This window comes from Danio rerio, chromosome 23 (assembly GCF_049306965.1).
Source record: "Danio rerio strain Tuebingen ecotype United States chromosome 23, GRCz12tu, whole genome shotgun sequence".
Lineage (NCBI taxonomy): Eukaryota > Metazoa > Chordata > Actinopteri > Cypriniformes > Danionidae > Danio > Danio rerio.
The window spans coordinates 22,510,152-22,533,987 of NC_133198.1; the positions used below are offsets into that span (position 1 = coordinate 22,510,152).

General features: G+C 35.3%; 1 protein-coding gene across 6 annotated transcripts in view; it reads left to right on the forward strand.

The window, feature by feature from the left end:
* Positions 1–845: 845 nt before the first annotated feature.
* Positions 846–23,836, forward strand: part of flnbb (filamin B b) — a 47,798-nt gene continuing 24,807 nt past the window's right edge. For 4 of the 6 annotated variants that reach the window (XR_012398459.1, XR_012398458.1, XM_021469933.3 and 1 more), the window contains exons 1-20: positions 1,035–1,556; positions 4,350–4,598; positions 6,503–6,600; positions 6,693–6,810; positions 8,436–8,573; positions 8,909–9,035; positions 9,116–9,252; positions 10,951–11,144; positions 11,246–11,359; positions 13,665–13,808; positions 14,298–14,376; positions 16,599–16,693; positions 16,766–17,342; positions 17,435–17,546; positions 20,852–21,009; positions 21,894–21,998; positions 22,490–22,595; positions 22,675–22,868; positions 22,972–23,095; positions 23,621–23,778. Coding sequence is in view for 4 of the 6 variants with exons in the window: in XM_021469933.3 (XP_021325608.1) it covers positions 1,244–1,556; positions 4,350–4,598; positions 6,503–6,600; positions 6,693–6,810; positions 8,436–8,573; positions 8,909–9,035; positions 9,116–9,252; positions 10,951–11,144; positions 11,246–11,359; positions 13,665–13,808; positions 14,298–14,376; positions 16,599–16,693; positions 16,766–17,342; positions 17,435–17,546; positions 20,852–21,009; positions 21,894–21,998; positions 22,490–22,595; positions 22,675–22,868; positions 22,972–23,095; positions 23,621–23,778 (3,340 nt within the window). In the remaining 2 variants the exon portion in view is untranslated. Of the gene's footprint in view, positions 1,557–4,349; positions 4,599–6,502; positions 6,601–6,692; positions 6,811–8,435; positions 8,574–8,908; positions 9,036–9,115; positions 9,253–10,950; positions 11,145–11,245; positions 11,360–13,664; positions 13,809–14,297; positions 14,377–16,598; positions 16,694–16,765; positions 17,343–17,434; positions 17,547–20,851; positions 21,010–21,893; positions 21,999–22,489; positions 22,596–22,674; positions 22,869–22,971; positions 23,096–23,620; positions 23,779–23,836 lie in introns of those variants that run through there. The other 2 variants (XM_068216890.2, XM_073938804.1) reach the window with 2 other exon arrangements.

Consider the following 23,836-nt stretch of genomic DNA (forward strand, 5'->3'; position numbering starts at 1 on the left):
GTTAACCACAGGTGTTATTTTACTCTCCAATTGGAAAAACCCATGGAAAAACCTTCAGCAAGCTTGCAGCTTATTAGTAGTTCATGTTGTTTATTCCTGCACCTTACTATAATGGATAAAAGGTCAAATATTTCTACTTTGTGCGATCGTTCACCCAAAAATAGAATTAACTCATGCTGCACTTGTTTCAAACCTTAATAAGTTTCACATTATATTTACATTATATAATAACAATATAACAAGATATTTTTAAAAATGTTGGAGACCAGTACTACTGTCTTTCATAGTATTTGTTTCTTTCCTGTGGAAGTCATTTTTAGAACATCGTCAACAGCAAAATGAAACTCATAAAGGTTTGGGACCACTTGGTGGAGTTTAAATTGTGAGCAAAGTTTTGTTTTTGGAGAAACTATCCCTTTACGTGTCCATGCATACACTGGTCAAAATTATCAGACTATGCAAAGCAAGGCAAGTTTATTTATATAGCACATTTAATCTGTATAAACTAGAGACTACAACTATATTACTTAAAAAATTTTGCTACAGGTCAAGCTAAATACTCCAAAGTCCTCTCACACTTCATAATTTTCATAAGCTCTCCTATCATTTTCATCTGGCTGAAAAAAAACCCCACTATGGTACACATGCCCTTATTGTAAAATCCGCTTTCCAGTGTACGTGAAACATGATGGACTCATAACCATGTTTGTCATAAACCTTCAGCCCAAGGCGCACACACTTCATCATGTAATTCAGTCCTCCCCAATGATTCATCCCTCCTCGATACCACAAGGGAAATACGAGGACGTGCCCCGATCAAAAGAGCACTGGCAATAATACACTCCAGCCTTATTCTGGAGTAAATGAAGAGTAACGTCACCAGCGATAAGGTTATCAGCAACAGTGATGTCAGACCCTCATCTGGAGGCAGGTGGGAATTAGCTGAATTCCCCGAGTCTGAGGATCCTGTTTCTGACCTCTGCCTTCCTAGTAAATACATTCTTCATGCACTGATGTAACTCCAATCTGTTTTTATTATTCCTTTGCACGATGTGGGGCTGCGGCATGATGACACGGTTAATGTCAGAGTAAAAACAGCTCTCTGAGGCACTGTATGATCATAATTATGGGCCAAAATTGGGGGTTGTAAGGCACTCCCACCACCAACAAAGCTACATGAAAGCTTCATGTTTCTCTGTTTGGTATAAAAGGTTTTCGAGTCGACGCTCGAACAAAGAGAAGCATGGCTGACTTTAAATGTAGCGTTACTTCAGCTGCAATCAACCTGGCAGATGATGCACCATGGAAGAAGATCCAGAAGAACACCTTTACACGCTGGTGCAATGAACACCTGAGGTCTGTGAACATGCGGATCAGCGATCTGAAGACCGATCTGAGCGATGGCCTTGTTCTCATCTCTTTGCTGGAGGTCCTGAGCCACAAGAGGATGTTTAGAAAGTACCACACGAGACCAACCTTCAGGCAACTCAAGCTGGACAATGTTTCGGTGGCTCTGGAGTTTTTGGATCATGAAAAGGTCAAGCTGGTGTCTATTGGTGAGTTGATGTAAAAAAATTGACAATCATTAGCGCTTTGGTGCATAGATTTAAACTTCTCATTTTAAAGAAGATGCTTGACATTGTGGCGGAAGTTATTAAAGTAAAATAAATGTTCTGTGGCTTTAAGTTTATGGTGAATATAATACCTTTGATGAAATAGTTGGATTATATTATGTAAAATCTGTACAAAACCTGTTTTAGACTAGAAAAATTGAAGCTAAATGTTCAAATTCAAATTCCAAATTTGAAGTTGACATCTCAAAAATAGACTTCCAAAAGATTTTGTTTAGGCACAGTACCAGACATGACCACTAGAAAATCTCCAGTTTCCATTGGTGATCTTACAAGGGTGCCCCCTATTTCTGTGTAGTATTTTTTTTTTTTTTTTTTGTACTTTTGACAACATTTGTAAAATAGACATCAAATTTTATCTTTGTTTTGGCAGTTTTGTGGCATTTAATTAGAATTTTGCCTCTAAAACAGACCATTATATCCCATCTGAGAAGAGAGTGAGAATGATGGAGAGGGCTGGGGCAAATGCCTTTAACATAAAGATCGTCAATTCTAATTTTACATAACATAACGTTTACATTACATAACGTTTGTTTGTTTTATTTCTGAGCTACAAGAGAGCAAACAAATGATATGTTTCAATTAAATGTTGTAAATAAATACAAAAATCCCAGTATTGGGTTGCGGGCATCCACTGCTTAAAACATATATGCTGCATGGAATCGTTGGTGGTTCATTTAAAAAAGCTTAAGGAAAGTGAAAAAATGAATCAAATTTTTTAAAATGTATATGCTGACAGTCAACGGATAGAGAACTATGCAAAAGACATCGGCGAGAAAATCAAGGCAATGTCTGCAGAAGCAGTGTAATTCTGTTATAAATGAGATTGTAAGAAGTTCATTATAAAGTGTAAAAAAATACTGTATTACTTAATATAAAGCTATGTTTTTTAGTCATTTTAAAATAATATTAAATAAATTAAGAATTTATCCATGGCAACTATATTTTACCTTCAGCCCACTAGCCTCACTCATATTTTGGGGCTTCATAAGAAAAATTTTGGGCACCCCTGCTCTGAAATCAGTTTTTAAAAATTGTACATGTGGATTGCTGTAGCATAGTAATACATTTACAACTTTAAGTTTCCTTATCGGAAATTATTAAATAACTGTTTCTCAGTCTATCAAAAATCAGTACAAATTGTAAGCTTTTAAATTATTTATTATTTGTCATGATTGCTTTATGTAAGCTACAATATTATAGTTTAAAAAGGGTGACAGTAAACGGTTTTGATCTATCACTTTTCTAATGCAAAAGAAAACAGGTTAAATATGTATGTAGAAGTCTTAGACCTTTCCAGAGATATATAGTTTGTCATTGTTAGATTAGGATTTAATTGCAATATATTCAAGTAGACTAACTGACAGCTAAAGGGTTAAAATTTCAGCTTCTACCAGCCAGAAATATGAACAGCATAATAGCCATTACACATACAATGTAGTCTAATTAGTATAATTAAAGGTGTTCATTTTAATGGTGTGTTTTTAATTTAAGGGGAGTATGAGCTTACAATATTTCATCTAAGCCTTTTTAACCTCTTTCAATTTACTCAACATACTGACTGGAAAAAATCTGGCATGATGCCTATGGTGCTTTATCACAAGTCTTTCAAACAGTACAGAAAAACCCCCTGACATTATCACAAACATATGTGGAAAACATGGGAAATTCATCTTGCTTTTCCTGTGAAGTCATACTGATTTATTTGGTCCTGAATAGTGATGAAAATTGTTTTATACGTTGCATTCCCAACATTAAAAAAAATCAATGTTTAATCATTCATTTTTAAGAATCAATCTTGTCAAAAGAGGTTCAAGTCACTTAAAAATTGTTTTAGAAAAGTTCTCCGTGACAGCTTATTTTAAAATGTATCATGTTCCTGTTTGGTTAAAGTGTTGTTTAAAACTTTTTCTTCATGCCTTGACACTTGATGGGATGTGATAAAATTGTTATTGTTAACTAAAACTATTTAAAAAAAATCTTCTTTGCTCCTAAAACAAAGCTAACATATACTTTAGGTATTAGAAAATTATATAAATATTAGGCAATAACAAAAACATACTCTTTTGGAAAATATAAGTACCAATATCACAAAACTAACAAAAATAAATGTAAGTGAAAGATAAATACAAAAAAAGTTGCATGCATTCATCTTCCATTTCTATTTAGAAGCGTGCTTGTGCATCATTTTATTGCTTAGAAATAACAATAAAACTTGTATAAAATTACAACTAAAAACAAACATTTTAAAACGAACATTTAAATAAAATCTAAAAGCATATCAAAACAATTTCAAATGAATGAAAACAAAATATAAAATAACGGCGGGTGGGTGGCATAAGATCTTTGTGTGTAACTGTCCCTTTAAAGAAGGTCAGCAGCAAAGTGTTATTATTTCTTCTCAATGACATCATCATTACAGATAATTGCTACTCCCAAAACGTGCTTTTCTTGAGAATATCTTTGGTCCCTTCCCTAATTAGAGTGCAGGCTTTGGGTCCAAGAGTTCTAGTGTCAAACTGGGGACTGAACTTCAATCAGTGAGCAGAGAGCTGTACTGGAACAATGATCCCAGATGATTGCTTGCTTGTTGAATCAGATTTAAAATAATTTTAAATGGAAAGCATGGACAGAAAAAAGCATTTGCTGTATATATGCATGTGTTACCATGAGAAGTTCTCTGACAAATAGACACCTATTCACTACGTCTCCATACAGACAGCAAAGCAATAGTGGATGGTAATTTGAAGCTGATCCTGGGTCTGGTGTGGACCCTGATACAGCATTACTCCATCTCCACCCCAGTGTGGGAGGATGAGGCAAACGATTCTGTCTCCAAACTGACTCCAGAGATGAGGCTTCTGGGATGGATCCAAAACAAAGTTCCTGAACTGCCGATCACCAACTTTAGCCAGGACTGGCAGGATGGCAAGGCCCTCGGGGCATTAGTGGATGGACTTGCACCTGGTAAACTCCTTATGTAGTCCTCATTAAAGAATGAGGACGCTTCCAGAATGAACATTTCATTATTATTTACTCACCTCATTGACATAAAAAAATAAATTAGGCTTTTGATGAAAATAAATGATTCCACAACAGTAATAAAAGTCTTACCTAATAATGACCGAGACACTCTTTTCCTCTCAATATGCATGACGCTATCTTAAACACATGTTTTTTGTTTTTTTAAACATGTTTTGGGGAATACATTGTGCAATTCTGAGTGTGCTTCACACACGTGAGTGGGCTTGACAAACCTCCTGAAGGAGACTCCATTTGCACCAGATGCTTTCTTACTAACAATCCGAAAACATTGTGCTATTCTTAGGCCATGTTCACTTGTTTTTCCTGCCTTTATAATAAAGTCTCTGTCAACATGAAAATACGTATACTATAATGCACTGTCGATGACGTGACGACTCAACAGGCTGAGATAAAAGCTTCAGAATAAAGTTTCGTTATAGTATATTGTCAATAGTATCAGAAAGAATAAGCAGTGCTCATGCTAACATCATGAGTATATGTGTATATGAAACAATTCTACTCAACTATCTTAGACTTGTCTTGTTTTCTATATACTACTGCTTTCTTGTGGTTTGAAGTGCTTTTATCCTTGTTTGAAAGTCGCTTTCTACTAAATGAATAAATGTAAATATATTTCCATTAAAAAAACTTGGTTCCACTTTATATTGTTGCCTTCATTACTATCTACGTACATTTAAATGACAAATTTAGTGCTTGCACTTAACATGTACAGTACATACATGTTTTATGTCTATACTGTACATGTTTACATACATCCCGATGCGCCGGTTTCCTCCACAGTCCAAACGCATGCGTTACAGGTGAATTGAATAAACTAAATTGACTAGTGGATGAGTGTGTGTGTGAATATGAGTGTGTATGGGTGTTTCCCAGTACTTAGTTGCGGCTAGAAGGGCATCCGCTGCATAAAACATATGCTGGAATAGTTGGCGGTTCATTCCGCTGAGACGACTCCTGATATATAAGGAACTAAGCTAAAGGAAAATTAAATGAAATGAATGTTTTTACATTGTATTAATATTGTTAAAATGATCTGTTTGTTAAAACATATTAAATTAATTACTGTAATAACATTTATAATCACACCCCCAGACCTGAACCTAACCTTACTTGTATCCCACTTCAAGAGCACCAGAAGTGTAATGTTTTATATTTAGGAACACAATAAGTACATTGTAATACTTATTTTCCTATGTAAGTAATTAAGGTCACTTAATATAAAGTGGGACCAACAACTTTTTAATCACTAAAGTTTGTTTGGCACTAGCTCTGTGATGCACTGTTTTGTGGTTAGGTAAATAATAATAAAAAAAAATTAAGTACATATAGTTTCATTAGGTTAGATACAATCCCGAACTGGGATCGTTTAGAGCTCTTGGAGCTGCACTAAAACTGCAGTTTGGAAGTTTAAAGCATTGAACACCCTAGAAGTCCAGTATAAGGGGGAAAATCCTGGAATGTTTTCATCAAAAGCCTCAATTTATTTTTGGCTGTAGAAAGAAGAAAAAATTTAAATTATAAGAACATTTTCATTCTGGAAGTGAACAAATCCTTTAATCCAGGGGTGCTCAACCCTGTTTCTGGAGATCTACCTTCCTACAAAGTTCAGCTCCAACCCTGAGCAAACGCACCTGAACCAATTAATTAGGACCTGAACAGCACTTGATAACTACAGGCAGGTGTGTTTAATAAGGGTTGCAACTGAAATCTGCAGGAAGGTAGATCTCCAGGAACAGGGTTGAGCAACCCTGCTTTAAAATTTCAGTGAATAGTGTTTATTTGCCAGAGAATGTTGTCTTAGTAAACAGTTTTCCTGGTTAACGCAGGCTTGTGTCCTGACTGGGAGAGCTGGGACTCTGTGCATCGTGTGAGCAACACTAAAGAAGCAATGCAGCAAGCTGATGACTGGCTTGGGGTTCCTCAGGTGAGACTGGCAAGTTGTCATACTCTATGCATCGGTTTTTCATCACTTGTCAAATTGTAATTCTTCTTATTTGTTTTATAATAAACTTTAAGCTCATAGCCCCAGAGGAGATTCTCGATCCAGCTGTGGATGAGCAGTCGGTGATGACATATCTCTCGCTTTTCCCGAAAGCCAGACTGAAACCTGGAGCACCGCTCAAGCCAAAGAAAGGTTTGGGCCAATTTTAAACCCCCGTGGTTCAGTTTTGTTTTTCTTCTATAATTGTGAAGACAAGTGGTGAGAGATGTGTTATAATCACGATGATGAAACATTTTTATGGGTGTTTTCACACTTTGTTTGACTTCTCTTAGTTAGCTTGGTGCAGATCAAACAACAAAAATGTAAAAAATCATTCTGGAACATTCTGTCTTTTAATGGTCAAATCTTCTGACATCTTCATGTCTTTGGATCGTTAATCTGTGGCAGTTGTATTTCAGTTGAACCACATTATAAATATCATTAGGAAGTTTGTTTGGTAGGGACTAAGCTTTACATAGCAGTGTTCACCTCATGCAGGAGTTCTCAAACTCTGTCCTGGAGGTCTGGTGTCCTGCAGATTTTAGCTCCAGCTTGCCTCAACACACCTGTAAGGATGTTTCTAACTTAACATGTTTAACAAATTTATGTGGATTGAACCTAAGGAAATTAAGTTGTCCCAATGAAATCTCAAGAATTGCGTTGATTCAGCTTTAAATAATTAGTATAAACAAGCAAAAAAAATTTTGTGTACAGTTAAGGTACAGTGAGGGTACAATTTTGTTCCAAGGGGAACACAATATGTAATTGTACATTTTAAGGTTAAATTGGTCCATTAGGGTACAATTTTGTACCCTATAAAGTTTTATACTCTATAAAGTCTATAAAGTTACGAACATTCAGGTTTAGTTTTGAAAGGTACATTTTAAGACCCAATTTGGGGCCTTTAAAGGTACAATCATATATTTTGTTCCCATATGACAGATCAAGACACTAAGAGCTTGATTAGCTAGCCTAGGTATGTCTGATTGCGGTTAGAGCTGAAATCTGCAAGATACCAGATCTCAAGGACAGAGATTTAGATCTCCTGATCTAACCATCCATTGCATCAGTTTGTTTTAATCAAACCAAACCTAGCAAGTGTGAACACACCCTTAATCAACCATTTTGTTCACAAAATTACTTTTTGCAGGTTACATTAATATGCCATTAGGTGACATAACTTTACTGTTTGTATAGGTGAGTTTTTAAATCATGAAAAACAACGATTAATTTATACAAACATGTTTAATGGTGAATATCTGATGTAAGGAATATTTGATAACTGCACAGTTAATTATTAGAAAATGATAATGCCATGATGCATTATTCACAAATTATATAATGGACCACAGTGATTTATTCCTCTTGTACTATGTTACCACAACTAAAAACAAGGTTCAGATAGTGTATTTCAAGACATTTGTCAGGGTTTTGTCCTCAACCCTTCCTTTTCTCAAAACTCTCCAAGTTTTGATTTGACTATATTAACCCCAAAAACCTTTTTATAAGACAAAAAATCACTCATCACTGAAAGTTTAAAGGATTTTTTGAGAGATGTTTCTCACCCCCTTGTCATCTGAAAGATTAATTTATACGAAAAGGTATGATAAATATAATATCTGCATGTGTGCTTCTGATGATCTCTTCATCTCTGATATCATTTTTACAGTAATACATTTTATTTTTATACGTTATGTCAGCTAATCAAACCAGTTGTTTCCACAATGTGTATATAGCCCTGAGTATCTAATTTCAATGTTCTTGTTTTCTTATCTCAGTGCCTAAACCAAAAGCCTGTCGTGCCACAGGACGGGGATTGCAGTCCAAAGGCATAAGGGTAGAACAGCTGGCTGAATTTAAGGTGGACACATGTCGAGCTGGGCCTGGAAATCTGGATGTCCATATCAGAGACCCCAGTGAGTAACCGACCACGCACTATGATCTAAACCTTACCTTGAAAAGAGACCGTGTAGATCACCCAAAGAGATCGTTCACCCAAAAATGACAATTTTTGCAGTATTTACAAATACCATGGAATGGTTGCAGGTTTCCAGCTATCTATTAATATCTTAATTTATGTTCAACAGAAGAAACTCAAATAACTTTGGAACTTGTTAGGAATGAGAAAATGATGACAGATTCAACTTTTTTTTACTATGCCTTTTACTCTTTCATTCGTCTATATATAGATAGAACCTCATAACTATATATTCCCTAATTGGAGTAACTGAAATGTTCTGTTTTCTGTCAGGTGGAAGTGAAGTGTCGGTCACACAAAAGGAGCTGTTCAAGGGTGTCTTTGGCTTCCAATATACACCCAGTGCTGAAGGAGATCACACAGTGGACATTACATGGGTTGGTCAGCACATTTCCAAGAGGTTAGATCTTGAGTTTATATTAGCAGAGAAAGATTTTAATTTATGTTCAAGAGTCAGTTTGTTATTCTCATGTGTTACAGCCCTTTTAAAGTCAATGTTGGTCCAGAAGCAGGACCACAGAAGATCCGAGTGTGGGGACCGGGACTAGAGGGAGGAACTGTGGGCTCACCGGCTCAGTTCATGGTGGAATCTGTTGGTGCTGATTCTGGAATGCTGGGTAATACCAACAAAACATTAAAGCCAATCAATTTGAGATATACATCATTTGTATTATTTTCAATTAATTTGGCTGTGTCCGAAAGCTTAGGCAGCTGACTTGTTGCCTCGCTGCATTGTCAGGCATGATTTTGGAGGCCGTGTTTGTACATGAAGGCACCTTGTAATGCAGATTTCAGAAAGAATTCTGAGACCGCATAAGTTAATCATGTACAACAGAAAAGAACATGGGTTATAACCAAAGCTATATACACTAGATATCGCATAGGGACCCTGAGCATGCGTCAATAGCGCCGCCACATTGGTACAGTGTTCCCAGGACAAATGTCATTCAACCGCACTAGTCAAGACAGTGTTATTACGTGAAGATGCTGGACTTTAGCGCTGTCTACGGGTGTAGTAATGAGAAAACAAAGAAAACAAAGCACAAAGGCAGAACATTTCAAAGGTAATATTTTTTTTTCTGTTTTTGTATGTTCTGAACTTTTGTGCTAATCAGGTAACGTTATTGATGATAACAGTCACTTACTGCACTGACCATAAGGCAAAGCAGCTCCAACTCGCACTAAACACTAGGCTTATGCTAGTTTTGTTGAATAAAATCAGTAAACAAATCAAAAGAAATATTACAACGAGATGCTGCGCTGCCAGAAACTTGTATTATTGTCGGCTAGTGAAAGAGTCGTTCGGGGGATTCATTCACAAACGAATCGCTCCCTCCGTCAGTATGAGAAGTGAAAGCAGGAGAGGAGGTGTGTTTCAGGACACGTAATTAGAAAAAAAAATTACATATTAACATCCAAGAAAACTCCCGATCATAGATATATGTGTATATGTGTATATCTCTGGCTTTGGATGGCCACATTCCTCCACTGTACTTTGGTCCCGCATTCATTTCAAAGGAGCGCTACCCTGTACCAAGATGGCGGCGCTATTGACGCATTCCGTCCAATAGACAACAATAGGCCAGGCGACATCTAATGTATATATCTATGGGTTATAACTAAGTTTGGTGATAATCTAATTTCTTGCTAGAAATTATTTCAAAAGAGGACAAAGTTGTCTGCACCAACAGCCTTGTGGTTAAGTGCGCCTACATGCAAGTTGTCAGGATGACCCGGGTTCACTTCCTAGCTCAAGGTCCTTTACCGATCCCTCCAGCGAGGCTTTCTTTCTGTTCAAAATGCTTTTCCATCTATTATCTTCACTGTCCTATCTTAATAAAGGTGAAAATTATAATATAAACAACTTGTATACACACGTTCACTACACATTCACTTCATAAAATGACACCCGAAAGGTGCTTTAAGATGCCATCTTTCTTATACTGTAGCTCAATTTCATGTCGGAAATGGAACACACGGGTCTGTGGGTCATTGAAGGCATTGAAGAGCACATCTATGATGCCTTCAAATTTTAATCAGAAGGAGGTAAATCTCGAGACAGGTAGTGAAGCCTTATTTGGATTAAGATGTGCCTTGATGCATTTCCGCCTTAGAATACACCTGAAGTAAAAACCGAACATTTTTAATTTGTCAAATGTAGTCAGTATTTTATTTGTAATAGTACACAATTCTATGGTTTCTTTAATAATGTTTCTCAAATTGATTATATTATATTATATTATATTATATTATATTATATTATATTATATTATATTATATTATATTATATACTTTTTACCTATTATATTTCCAAGGTTTTGCCATTGAAGGTCCATCTCAGGCAAAGATCGCTTGTGATGACCATAATGACGGATCCTGTCAGGTGCGTTTCTGGCCGACCGAGGCAGGTGAGTATGCAGTTCACGTCATGTGTGATGATGAAGAAATCCAGGACAGTCCATTCATGGCCTCCATCAGACCCAAAAGCAAAGGCTTCCACCCTGACAAGGTAAACTCCTCTTTCTCCCATTAATCTGTTTATTCAGATGTGTGTCCAGTGTGAGAGCTCATGCCCATTTTTTAATGATATGTCTTCTGTTTTCACTTCAGGTGAAAGTAGAAGGACCAGGTGTTTCCCAAACTGGCTGCGTAATAAACCTCCAAAATGAATTCATCGTGGATACCAGACAGGCTGGTGAAGGAGAACTTGCAGTTTTTGCTCAGGTACTAAAACTGTGAAATGTTTCATATCATTCCTTTACCACTAGAGTCAAATGTACCTATAAACATGACCACTGTTTTGATGGCACTGTCTTCACAAAGTAATGTGTCATAATATTATTATTGTCCACCATCATCTATGAGGCAACACTCATGCATGATATCAGCCTATAATCATAATCACTGTCAGTCATGCACTGTTAAAAATGACAATGAGTTCAACTATAAAAACGACAGTAAAATTATACTGTTCTATTGATACATACAGCGTATAACCCTAAAATCCTGAATTCCCTGTGTGACGCTTCACTTTTTATGTATTTTTGTTGCTATGCTTGGGCTCTTTTATTTTGTTCTTATCAGTTGTGTGCATTAGAGGTTTAACTTTAATATGATGTTGATAAATAATGTTTATTGCTTAGTTTCATGTGTGTTGGTTAGCCTCAGATGTAGCCTCTTATAAATTTCTCATCACCACCATGCTTTTGTGGTGATTTTGTCTGTGTAACAAAGCAACAGTATGTATTCAATTCAATTCACCTGTATTTCTATAGCGCTTTTACAATGTAGATTGTCAAAGCAGCTTCACATAAAAGATCGTAATAAAATGAAACAGCGTCAGTCCAGTTTTCAGAGTTTAAGTTCAGTTTAGCTCACTTCAGTGTGGTTTAATATTCAATACTGAGAGTCCAAACACTGAGGAGCAAATCTATCGATGCGCAGCTCTACGGGTCCTGAACCATGCAAGCCAGAGGCAACAGCGGCAAGGAAAAAACTTCACCAATTGGCGAAAATGAAGAATTAAAAAACCTCAAGAGAAACCAGGCTCAATTGGGCATGACCATTTCTCCTATGGCCAAACGTCTTGTGCAGAGCTGCAGTCTAGGCGCTGAAGGCTGCGAAGAGTTGTTTGACCCTAGAGCATCACAGGAATCAGTCACATGCTCTCCACACCTCCAAGACCACCACAGCAGCTGCTCAGGATACAGCTTAGTCCAGGATTATGGAAACCTTGAGATCATCTTGTTGCTGGTCTTGGATCACATCAGTGGCGATGTATAGTCTCTGGGGGCCTTGGGATGAGTATCCCCAGGTGGAAATAGAGAATAAAGAGAATAATTAGCATAGCTGCTGTTCATAGTGTATATAAACGAGATGCGTGAAGCACATTTATGCATCATACAGCTTTGTGATGCACTGAATGTATGCTTTACTAAAAAGATAGGTCTTTAATCTAGTTTTAAACTGCGAGAGTGTGTCTGAACCTCGGACATTATCAGGAAGGCTATTACAGAGTTTTGGAGCCATAAACTAGAAGGTCCAACCCCCTTTACTCGACTTTGCTTTTCAAGGTACTACCAGAAGCCCTGAGTTTTGAGATCTTAAAGAGCAGGTTGGATTGTATCGAGGCAGAAGGTTGGTTATATAGGTAAGAAGCAATATTTTAAAATCAATATGAAGCTTAACAGGCAGCCACTGTAAGGAGGATAAAATTGGGGTGATATGATTATATTTTCTAGACCTGGTAAGTACTCTAGCAGCTGCATTTTGTACTAGCTATATACGTTAGTACTTCAAAACATTGGTGTATAAACACTAATGATGTACTGTAGTTTACTGTAAAATGAACAAAATAGTTTTATGGTTTCTACTGTATTTTAACGGTAAGATTCTGGCAACCACAGCTGCCAATGTTTACTGTTGTTTTTTTTTTGTTTGTTTTTTTTGGCAGTGTGGCATTTAGTGCCTCTTAAACCTGTTTGGCATCCATAAATCATCTTCAAATATCCATTGTTATTAATTCTAATTACTGATCTCTGTAACAACATAGAAATATAATGCATAAATAAAGGCATTATTTAGATAAATTTGACATGCTGGCATTTATGTCTAATTTTTTATTTGGTTTTAAGCAAAAAATAAAAAGAAACAAAACAACTGGGAGACTTGATTGTTTTACTGAAGACCTCTTATGCACATTTGAATTACAGCCATGGGTAATTTGTACCCTGTGGTGCTTCTAGTGTTTAATTAGGTTAAAACATTACTCTGAACATGTGTACGATGAAGCAATACACTAGGTATTTCTTTGATTTTATAGCTGTTGAGGAAACCTTATTTTGCAGCTTAGGTCAATATCACGAGAATACATTGCGATGAAAGCTTAAGCAATTAATTGCAACAAGAAAATTTGATACAGGAGGAAGGGGAAATTTTATCCCGTGGGATGGTTCTAGTGTTAGTGTTAAATAGTGCTAAATAGTGGTAAAAGCACTTTTAATTTACATGTGATTTGCCGTCCTCACAGAGAGCAGATGGAGAGTGTGTCGATGTTACAATCTCTTCTGAACAATCTGGTGTGTTTGTCTGCTCCTACACGCCTTCATCTCTCTCCAAACACACCATTGCTGTGACTTGGGGAGGCGTCATGGTTCCTGGCAGTCCTTTCATTGTGAGTGAATATATTGATCTTGAGAAGAAAAAAAAATCTGTAAATGTTTGGTGAACAGCATGTAGGTATTATGCAAATTCATGAGAATGTGGTGTACAACAACAGCAGCCAGTGCTTATTCTGGTGCATTTAATTTACATGGTGTAATGAAGTTAAACAAAACTCATTCCCCCAATTTGGTTTGCATTAATGTTCCAGCATCTGCTGCCTTATTGAAATTCCATTTCATCTCGCAATGGCTTTAAACCTGTCTGGTGATGATGTACTGCGGCTTAGCGCTGCAGCCAGAGCTCACAGAAATGTAATAGGATGTTTATTAGCCTATTTGTACTGGCATTCTCACAGTCAAGAGGGAAAGAAGCTATGCTTATTGAAATCACATGTGAAAAATCATACATTAAGAAATGAGCTTTAAATTGGATTGCTGTAATCCTCAGTTATATGGAAACCTATGATTGCTGTATGATTTCTGCACCATTGTTATTGCAGGTGACACCTCGCAGGATTAAGATTACACCTTGTAGCCCAGTCTGGTTTAAACCAGATGGATCAGAAATTTGTTACTCTGGTGAGTCTGAATGAACAGTCGTTCTTCCAGAAATGAAAATATTAATTATTGTTTGCTTTTCCTCATACCGCTTTTTTTTTTTCAGTGGAATGTAAAAGCAGAATAACATTAGTTGACCACACTACTTAACATGAAATCTATTTCTGAAGCATATATTAACATATAAATGGACCATCAACATAAAATGTTACCAAAATATCTAATTTAATTAAGTTTCTGTATTTTGTGATTCACAAGTGTTTTCTGTTTATTTACAATTGTGAATTGCATTATAGGGCCTTGATCTCTGCTCTGTCGACATTTGATGTTGAAAATTGAACTTTACAGTTTACTTTTTTTTGACATTTTAGTAGTTTGAAATAAGATAATGTATAAGAAATAATATATTGAGAAATAAGTCTGTAAATAACAGAAAATGTGCTGGCAGCTTATTACAAGGTTTTTGCAACGTAATATACAACACCAACCCAGACAATATATCACTTTAAACTATTAAAAATGGTAATAAATGTGACTTTTTCAAACTTTCCAAGTTTAAAAGTAGTTGGAAGAAAGATGAAGATCCCATAATGCAATTCAAAAGCATAAATAAACGACAAAAAATAAAGATAAAAACATTAATCACAAAATTATGGCAAATTTATGGATTTTTTTTACAGTGTATATCCAGCCAGTTGTTCTCGTAGAATAAATCCTGACAAGGATTTGCCAGAGAGCTGTGCAATAATGTTAATTAATGGACCTTATTTATTATGGACTTTTTATTTGTTGGTGGACTAATGGACAATATTTTAAATAATCTGAATAAGGGGAGGCTAGCTCAGTTGGTAGAGCATGAGACTTTTAATCTCAGGGTCAGGGGTTCGAGCCCCACATTGGAAGTTTCTGTTACCTTTCGGCGACGCAGTGGCGCAGTAGGTAGTGCTGTCACCTCACAGCAAGTAGGTTGCTGGTTCGAGCCTCGGCTGGGTCAGTTGGCGTTTCTGTGTGGAGTTTGCATGTTCTCCCTGCGTTCGAGTGGGTTTCAGTCCAAAGACATGTGGTACAGGTGAATTGAGTTGGCTAAATTGTCCGTAGTGTATGAGTGTGAATGAGTGTGTGTGGATGTTTCCCAGAGATGGGTTGTGGCTGGAAGGGCATCTGTGTAAAAATGTGCTGGATAAGTTGGCGGGTCATTCCACTGTGGCGAGCCCAGATTAATAAAGGGTCTAAGCCGAAAATAAAATAAAATGAAATGAATCCTACAGATATTTTTAAAATTTAAATATATTTTAAAAACAATTCATGAGTAAAAATCTCTACAGTAAATAATTAACAGTTTAATTTATGAAGGTTTATTATATATTTAAATATTCAAATCGCATTATTAAACCATGTAAATTATAGTACAGCCATGTACAAGTTGCTGTTTTTTTTTTAAACAATAATCTATAAATTGCCCCAAAGGGCTTTGTCATACTGTAGAGTTTGATTTTCATTCATTCACTTTTCTTCGGCTTAGTCCCTTTATTCATCAAGGTTCACCACAGCAGAATGAACCGCCAACTTATCCATATGTTTTACACAGTGGATGCTTTTTCAGCTGCAACCCAACACTAGAAAACATCCATGCACACTCATTCACACACATGCACTACAGCCAATTTAGTTTTTTCAATTCACCTATACCACATGTTTTTGGACTGTGGTGGAAACCGGAGCACCCAGAGGGAACGCATGTCAACACAGTGAGAACATGCAAACTCTACACTGAAATGCCTACTGGCCCATCTAGAACTCAAACCAGCAACCCTCTTGCTGTGGGCGACAGTGCTAACCACTTAGCCACCATGTCGCCCACATGAAAAGTTGCAAAACACGAGAGAATAACAAAATAGCTGAAACCATTTATTAGCTACAGTATATGTATCTAAATGGCATTTGAAACTGTTAAAAAATATTTTACTTGTTTAAAATGTACTCAAACAACTACAACACATTCATTTGATAATATATTTTAATTATTTTATTCATTGTTGAATATTTCCAGTAAAAGCTAAAAATGTATTATTAAAAGGACAATTGCATTGTGTTGAGTTTTAAATTACAAAATAAAGTAAATGATTAAAATGGATTTCTTTGAATATGTTTGTTAATGGATGCTGCCTCATCTCCTAATAATACCAAATATACTTATATTCAAATCTCAAATCACTCTGATTATGTTATCTGATTGTGTGAAGATGAAGACTTTCCAGAGAACGTCCATCCTGGTGGTCGAGGAGAACTGGTCATGAATGTTATCAGCCCATCAAATATGCCAGCCGATGCCACAAAGGTATTACAATCTATATAAATTAATTTAAAGCACTGAAGAAATGGTATAATCGGGTGCTATTTGTTTCTTCAGGTAAATGCTCATGGTCCTGGACTGACAGAAGGTGTTGTTGGAGAACAAGCAGAGTTCATTATTGACACAAGCAGAGCAGGAAGTGGAAGACTTGATGTAAGAGTAGACGGACCCAGTGAGGTTACACTACAATGTCTGGACGATCAAGATGGCACTTGCACTGTGCTTTACCTCCCTACGGAGCATGGAATGTACCAAATCAATGTGCTTTTTGACAACTCTCACATTCCTGGATCTCCGTTTGGGGCTAACATACATCATCCAGTTGACCCATCGAAAGTTTTGGTAACTAACTCTGCTTTGCAACACGGAATAGTGGGTGAACCTTGCATTGTAAATATAGACTGTGCAAAGGTAGGATCTGAGGATCTATCAGTGCAGGCCATCTCTGATTCAGGAGTTGTCGTTGAAACCGAAGTGAAAGAGAACGAGGATGGCACATACACTGTTGTTTATGTGCCCCGAACTGGAGGTGTATATACACTGCTTCTCAAATATGGAGGAAAGGTGCTGCCTGTTCATAAAGTGATGGTGGAACAGAAGGTCTACAAAAGCCATGTAAAAGTGAGCAGAAGAGGTGAAAAAAGATTGTTAATATTTATTGAATTACAAGGTTTGAATTCAGATTTGTCTCTTGAGTTTGTGGTCTGATGCATTCTGTTGATTTAGGAGGCGTTGTGGTTGGCGAAAGAGAAACTGATGCAAGCCAAGTTGTTGCAAGTGGTTTGGGTCTCCAGAAAGGCCTCATCGGACATCCTAACATGTTTTGTGTAAACACCAGGTAACTGCTGTATTTTCACATTTGATTATAAGTTGCAACATCAGACTGAGGTCACTTTTTATAATATCATTGCATAAGTTTCATTTAGAAGTCATGCAAAATAGGCAACAGATTGAAATTAGATGATTAAAAAAAATTAGGCTTCCCAGAATATATTTTAGAAATGGACCTGTTAGTTCACAGTGTCCACGCCAAATAAATAAAATCTCGCACCGGACACAAGATCTTGTCAGGAAATGTCAGTTTCTCCAGGTATTTGGACAACAAGTCAGCAGAGTTTCCAACACACAAACCTGTCAACCAGTATCGACTGAATTAGCAGTGTCCTGTCAATATAGGAGTCGACTGTGGAAGGAAGCCAGAGAAGAGCAGAAGCAGGAGACAGAGTGATGATAATGCAAAAGAAGGGTTTATTGAATAATATTGTTCAAAATGTGTTTCGGTACGCTCTCATACTTCGTCTGAACAGCACAAACATAACAAATGTTATTATACATCAGGGGTCCGTTCTTCGTACGTGGATTACTCAGTTAGCTGGATTTGGATATTGACGATTTGACATGATCCATGATCGTTTCGTTCTTCAAAGCTGATCCGAGAGTTGTTGTCATAGCAACAGTTCTGCTGGGTCAAACCTGATCGGGAGCAGATTCAATTCATATAAACAGGATTAGATCGGCTCAGTTCAAGCAAAGATAATACAGAAAGTATGTTCTGAATTCTGATATTTTCTTACAGTAGTAGTTATATACACTTGGGAAAATGGTACATATTTTTTAACTATATATATATAAAGTTATAGTCATTAATAAAATAAATAAAGTTATACATATTAATAAAACTTATGCAATCTGCACCATCGAAATGAAAGTACAAAGACTGTCACCTTGTGGTGCAAAGAGAAAACTTATTGATATGAACTTTTTAGGTCGCTTTAGTACAAATTGTGTATGATAGAAATGCAGAATATGTTACTTTTTTTTAAAGCAATAATACATTTATGCAGTCATAAACATGTTTTGATAGTTAATAGTGATTTGAAGCTTCACAAAAGTTGCAGACGCCTTTACCAATATCAAAATGCTTTTGTAAACAACCAGTTATTCTTTACACCGATTGAAAAACAGCTACTATAATATAGACAATATTTTCTAAATTTAGAACTAAATACACTGATATGCATTGAAATACATGATGAATACACCTGACACATGAAAGTGTAAAGCCTGCAGCTCACAACAAATGTGGAAGGTTATTGCGTGTCATATTTAACAAACCGTTTCTGCTAATTTAACGTAATTTTGCTCACATGGATAATTGAATATTAATCAGATGATGTCATTACGCAGCTGTACCGTCAGCCAATCGTTGCATTGCTGATCATGATTTCGAGGATCGATAGATCTGTCCTTCACAACACACGCAGCGATCTCAGATCAGTTTATCCAGACATTCTAATCTGATTCGCGAACTTGTTTGAAGAACCAAATTAGCCAGAGATCAGTTATCAAGATTAAAAGATCCAGGATCTGTCAAATCATCTTAGATCATTTAAGCGAGGTACGAAGAACGGACCCCAGGCCACAAGACCTTGAATTAGAAACAACAGCCCCTTTCACTCAGTGATACTGGTAAATATCCGGAAAATTACCGGAACGACTTTACCTGTATATTTTAAAAAACGCTGTTCACACAGGCAAGAACGTTCTGGAATAAAAAAAAAAAAACATTCAAACATCCATTCCAAAATACCGGTAAATTCTGACAGTACCAGACATTACCTCTAAACGGCTGCGCTTGCATTTATAAACACAGAAAGGGTTGGGCTTTTGTTAATGGTTGATGGTAGATAATATGTGTGTGTACTGGTGCTCACCGGAGCGCTCCTGCACTTCACGTGAACACGCGTGAAGCAACTGAAGCAGAGCTTGAAGGTAAACAAATAGCGGCTTATCATAAGCATTTTATCGCTTTTTTTCTTCCACAGTTGGCATTAAGAAGAAGCATTGAAACGTTGTTTGACTAACATCTAGCAGCTAAATGTGTCTATAAAAAAATTCAAAGGCTTTTATTTTTGTAAATAGCATGGATCTGAATGCGTCTGAATGTTCCTATTGACTGGAGTAGACATCTCACGTCACCGCGTTCTAATCGTAAACATGCTCTTTCTGCCAATTTTCCTTCTGCGTTCATACAGCGCAGCATTCTGGCAAATTACCTGTAATGTTACAACTTCTCTTTCCATAAATTTGCCGGAACTAATTTACCAGTATTTTCCAAAAAGGGCCTGTTCACACATGATCTTTCTGAAAAATTGCTGGTAATATTCCGAAAGGGTCTGTATGTGTGAAAGGAACTATACTTTCATATCTCAAATCAGTGGAGAAGAACATTTCATAAAACACCCTCAAAATAAGACTAAACAATGGAAAAAGCACTAAAAGCAGAGCAAGTAATAAGAATATATAAAGAAATCAAATTAATAAATGATTAAGATAATAAATGATAAATATAAATGAATTAACAATATGAATCAAATAAATGGATGAATAAATGAATAACTAAGATTTATAAATTATTATATAACCATAACTGAAATTATCAATGCAAAACAAATAATATTTATAATAAAAAACATAATATAGAATTGATTTCATCTAAAGTACACACAGGTTATAACAACTTTCAGATTCTACAGTCCGGTATGAGATACTGACGGTATGACAATCTTAAATAAAAAAATCACAGTATTGCTATTTACAGCCCTAGGTTCTATTCAATTGTCTAGGTAAAAAACAACAACTGGTTCTCCGATTAAACACAATATATTTTATTTTAAGAAACATTCAAATATTTTGGAACAGTCAACATGTCAGGCTCAATAATTAAAACTAATCATCGACTTCTGCTTTCGTCATTAGTTTCAAAAACACAGATTTCTTTACAACTTAAAAAGGTTACTTTAAGTACCTTTCTTTCTTTGGATATAATATAAATCACTGCACTTTTCAGGTCCAGAGTATGCTTGAATGTTGGTGAATAAGTGATTTTTTTTTTCAAATGTTTGCTCAATCATGGGCTGACCAATTGTTTTTGATGTGGATGGTCCTTTGCTGCTGTAGAGACTGTTGGCCTAAAAAACTGACATATAAAAAAAACCCAAAACTTTTATCTGTTTTAAAACCATGAATTTTTCAAATCGCAGTAAATGTTGAAACCGGTTATCTTCTTATGCCTGATACATTTTTATAAATTTTCTTTATTCAGAGCCTCCATTAATTCCTAATGTGTCTGTTTGTGAGCAGATCTCCAGTTGATGATCTTGGTGTAACAGTGGAGGGTCCGTCTGACTGTCAGGTGACGTGTAAAGATGGTGGTCAGGGCGTGTATGGTGTGGAATATACTCCAACAGTGCCTGGTGAATATAAGATATCCATAACCTCTGGAGAGAACAGTATTCCAGGTAGGCTTTAAATAAACAGAGGAAGGTGATTTCAATAATACTGTTCCTCTTCGTTATTATTGTTATAGTTGTAGTGTGGATTCTGCTTTTGTTTTATATTTAGAAGAGTTTTTAAACTTGCTACAGTTGCAATACTTGAGTGTGAGTTTGTTCAGATATTTTTGTGTTGAAATGATTTTCATGAAGATTTGCTTCAAATATGGTTAGCATCTGTTTGATAAAGAGTCAAACAGTCACTAAAATAAGAGCATATTCACGGACATAATATACTAATAAACATGCTTTTTTTCTCAGAAATTTAAATCTTTTTACAGATTTTTGCCCATTATTGTGTCTGTTTTACTTGTGTAAATGTTTGTAAATTTATATTTATTCAGTTTTTAAATTAATTTCAGTATTATTATTGACTATTATGAACATATTCACATGATTTATTTACAATGCGGTTTGTAAATTAATATTTTCTGTCTTTTAGTAGGTATATTATACAAGAGACTTGCCAAATAAGTGGTTATAATTGGATATGCATTGTAAACATTAAATAAAAGTTAAAAAGGTATTATTTTAAGTTTTTAGTTATGATACTCTCAAAATAATTCTGCATAAATCCTCAGATTATTTTATTTTATTTTTTACAAAATTCTCTGCAGAAATAGCAAAAAATGTCAGCAGATTCTGTTTGGCCCTATAGGCAATATTTATGCTGCCTAATTTTATATGTATTTGTCTGTTAAAATTCAAAAACCTGAAAACAAAATGTCTTTCAAAATGTTTTCTTTCATGTTTCTTGTGTGTAAAGGGCTTTAAAATCAATTGCATATATTGAGAGGATATAAATGTAGATTGATATAGTGTTTTAAACAACTGCTGTCTGCATTCAACAGGAAGCCCATTTGTTGTGTCAGTGGATGATGTTTCAAATACTGCAGGCTCTGGAGATTGTCTACAGGCTGGGATTTGCATATCTTCAAATGCTGTTACTTCTCAAGGTAGGTCCATTTTTTGATGACCAAGATATTAAAGCATGTCTAATAAAGATTAATCACATCCAAAATAAAGAAAAGGTTTGTTTCACATAATAAATGTGTATTATATATATATATTAATTATGTGTATGTAATACTACATTACAATTATATAATGTACACATATGTGAATCAAAACAAAACAAAACTATACAAAAAAAAAATTGTTGCATAGATATTTAAATGTATATACAATTTGTATCTAAATATAGTTTATGTTGAAATGCACAAAACAAACATTTTCTTAAATATATGTATGGAGGTGTGTGTGTTTATATATACATTATTAACACCTTTATATAGATACATAATGAGGTAATAAAAAATAAAAAAATTACATAATGTGCACAGTACATAACAAATATTATGTCATCAAAAACTTTTATTTTGGATGTGATTAATTGTGGATCATCTTTGCCCAGCACTAATTATTTGAAATATCTTTTGAAAAATAGAAATAGTCAAACACAACGGATCCAGGATGCACAGAGCGAGTCCAGCTTCATTAGTGAAAGACAGAAAGCCCGTCTTAGATCCTCAAAGTCTTTATGGAAGCAGCAGGTTTGATTGTTTTTGACATTAAAGCTAAATATCTCCTAAAAAATAATTTTAATTACATTCTCTACTCTTTTAATTGTAGTCCCAACCAGTTTCAAGCACTACCTAAGTATGGCCGTGATAAAGAGCTTTCCTTAGCTCATGATCTGAACATGGCCGATATTATTGCTCCTGGTATTAAAGGTGGAATCTGTGGTAAAACCCCTCAAGGCTTCACAATTAGCTGCAGCAGCAGTGGAGAATCTCCAAACGCAGTGGCTGTGGTGAGACCTGATGGTGAGCACAGAGAAAAATGATCTGTTTTATTATTGTCTTATTATTAAGCAATTTTTAGTGTTGAGATCAATATATCTGAGATGCTTCATTAATTGTACTGCAGGATCTAAGGAGTTCCTGGAGCTCACAGACAACAGAGATGGCAGTTGTAGTGGTGTCTATTTACCCACCATGGACGGTTGTCATTCATTGATAGTGAAATTCCCCAATGAAGAGAGTTTTAATAGGTAAGAATTTTTAAAAAATCTTGTTAAAAATTACATTAATACATAAAAAGTACATAAAAAACATATATATATATATGTATATATGATTTTTCAAATTCATGAAATGTCAAAATGTCAAATAAATAGATTTAAATATAGAATTAAATGGTTTATTTCTAGTGTGATTTTAGCTTTTTTATTGTAATTTTATTTAAATAAGAAACTATTTTGTTTTATGTATTTAGATGTATTTGTAATTAAAAAAATAGAATTGCATTAAATGTATTTATTTAAATAAAGTATTAAATTGCATAAAATAAAATAAATACAAATATGCATTTATTTATTATTTGCAATTTTGTTTGAATCAAATGGAATTTTTTTATTTATTATACCTAATTTATGTATTTAATGCAAATTAAAAAATGTGAATTTTAAATAAAAAATATATTTAATTGTATTGCCATTCATAAATATGTGTGTGTGTGTGTGTTCAATGCAATTTCATTGAGTAAAAGAAACATTTTCTTTCTATCATTCATTCAGACAGTTCCAGGTACTGCCGACAGATGAATTAGCCGAGGTTAATGTATCAGGTCCAGGTCTAACATCAGGAATGTGTGCTCAGTGTCCTCAGACATTCATTATCGACTGCACTTCCTCAAGAAAAACTCTGCAGTTTGTTACCATGATGACACCAAATGGTATTGCACCATATAATAAATCCATACTAACAATCCTACATTTCAATAAAATGTGTAA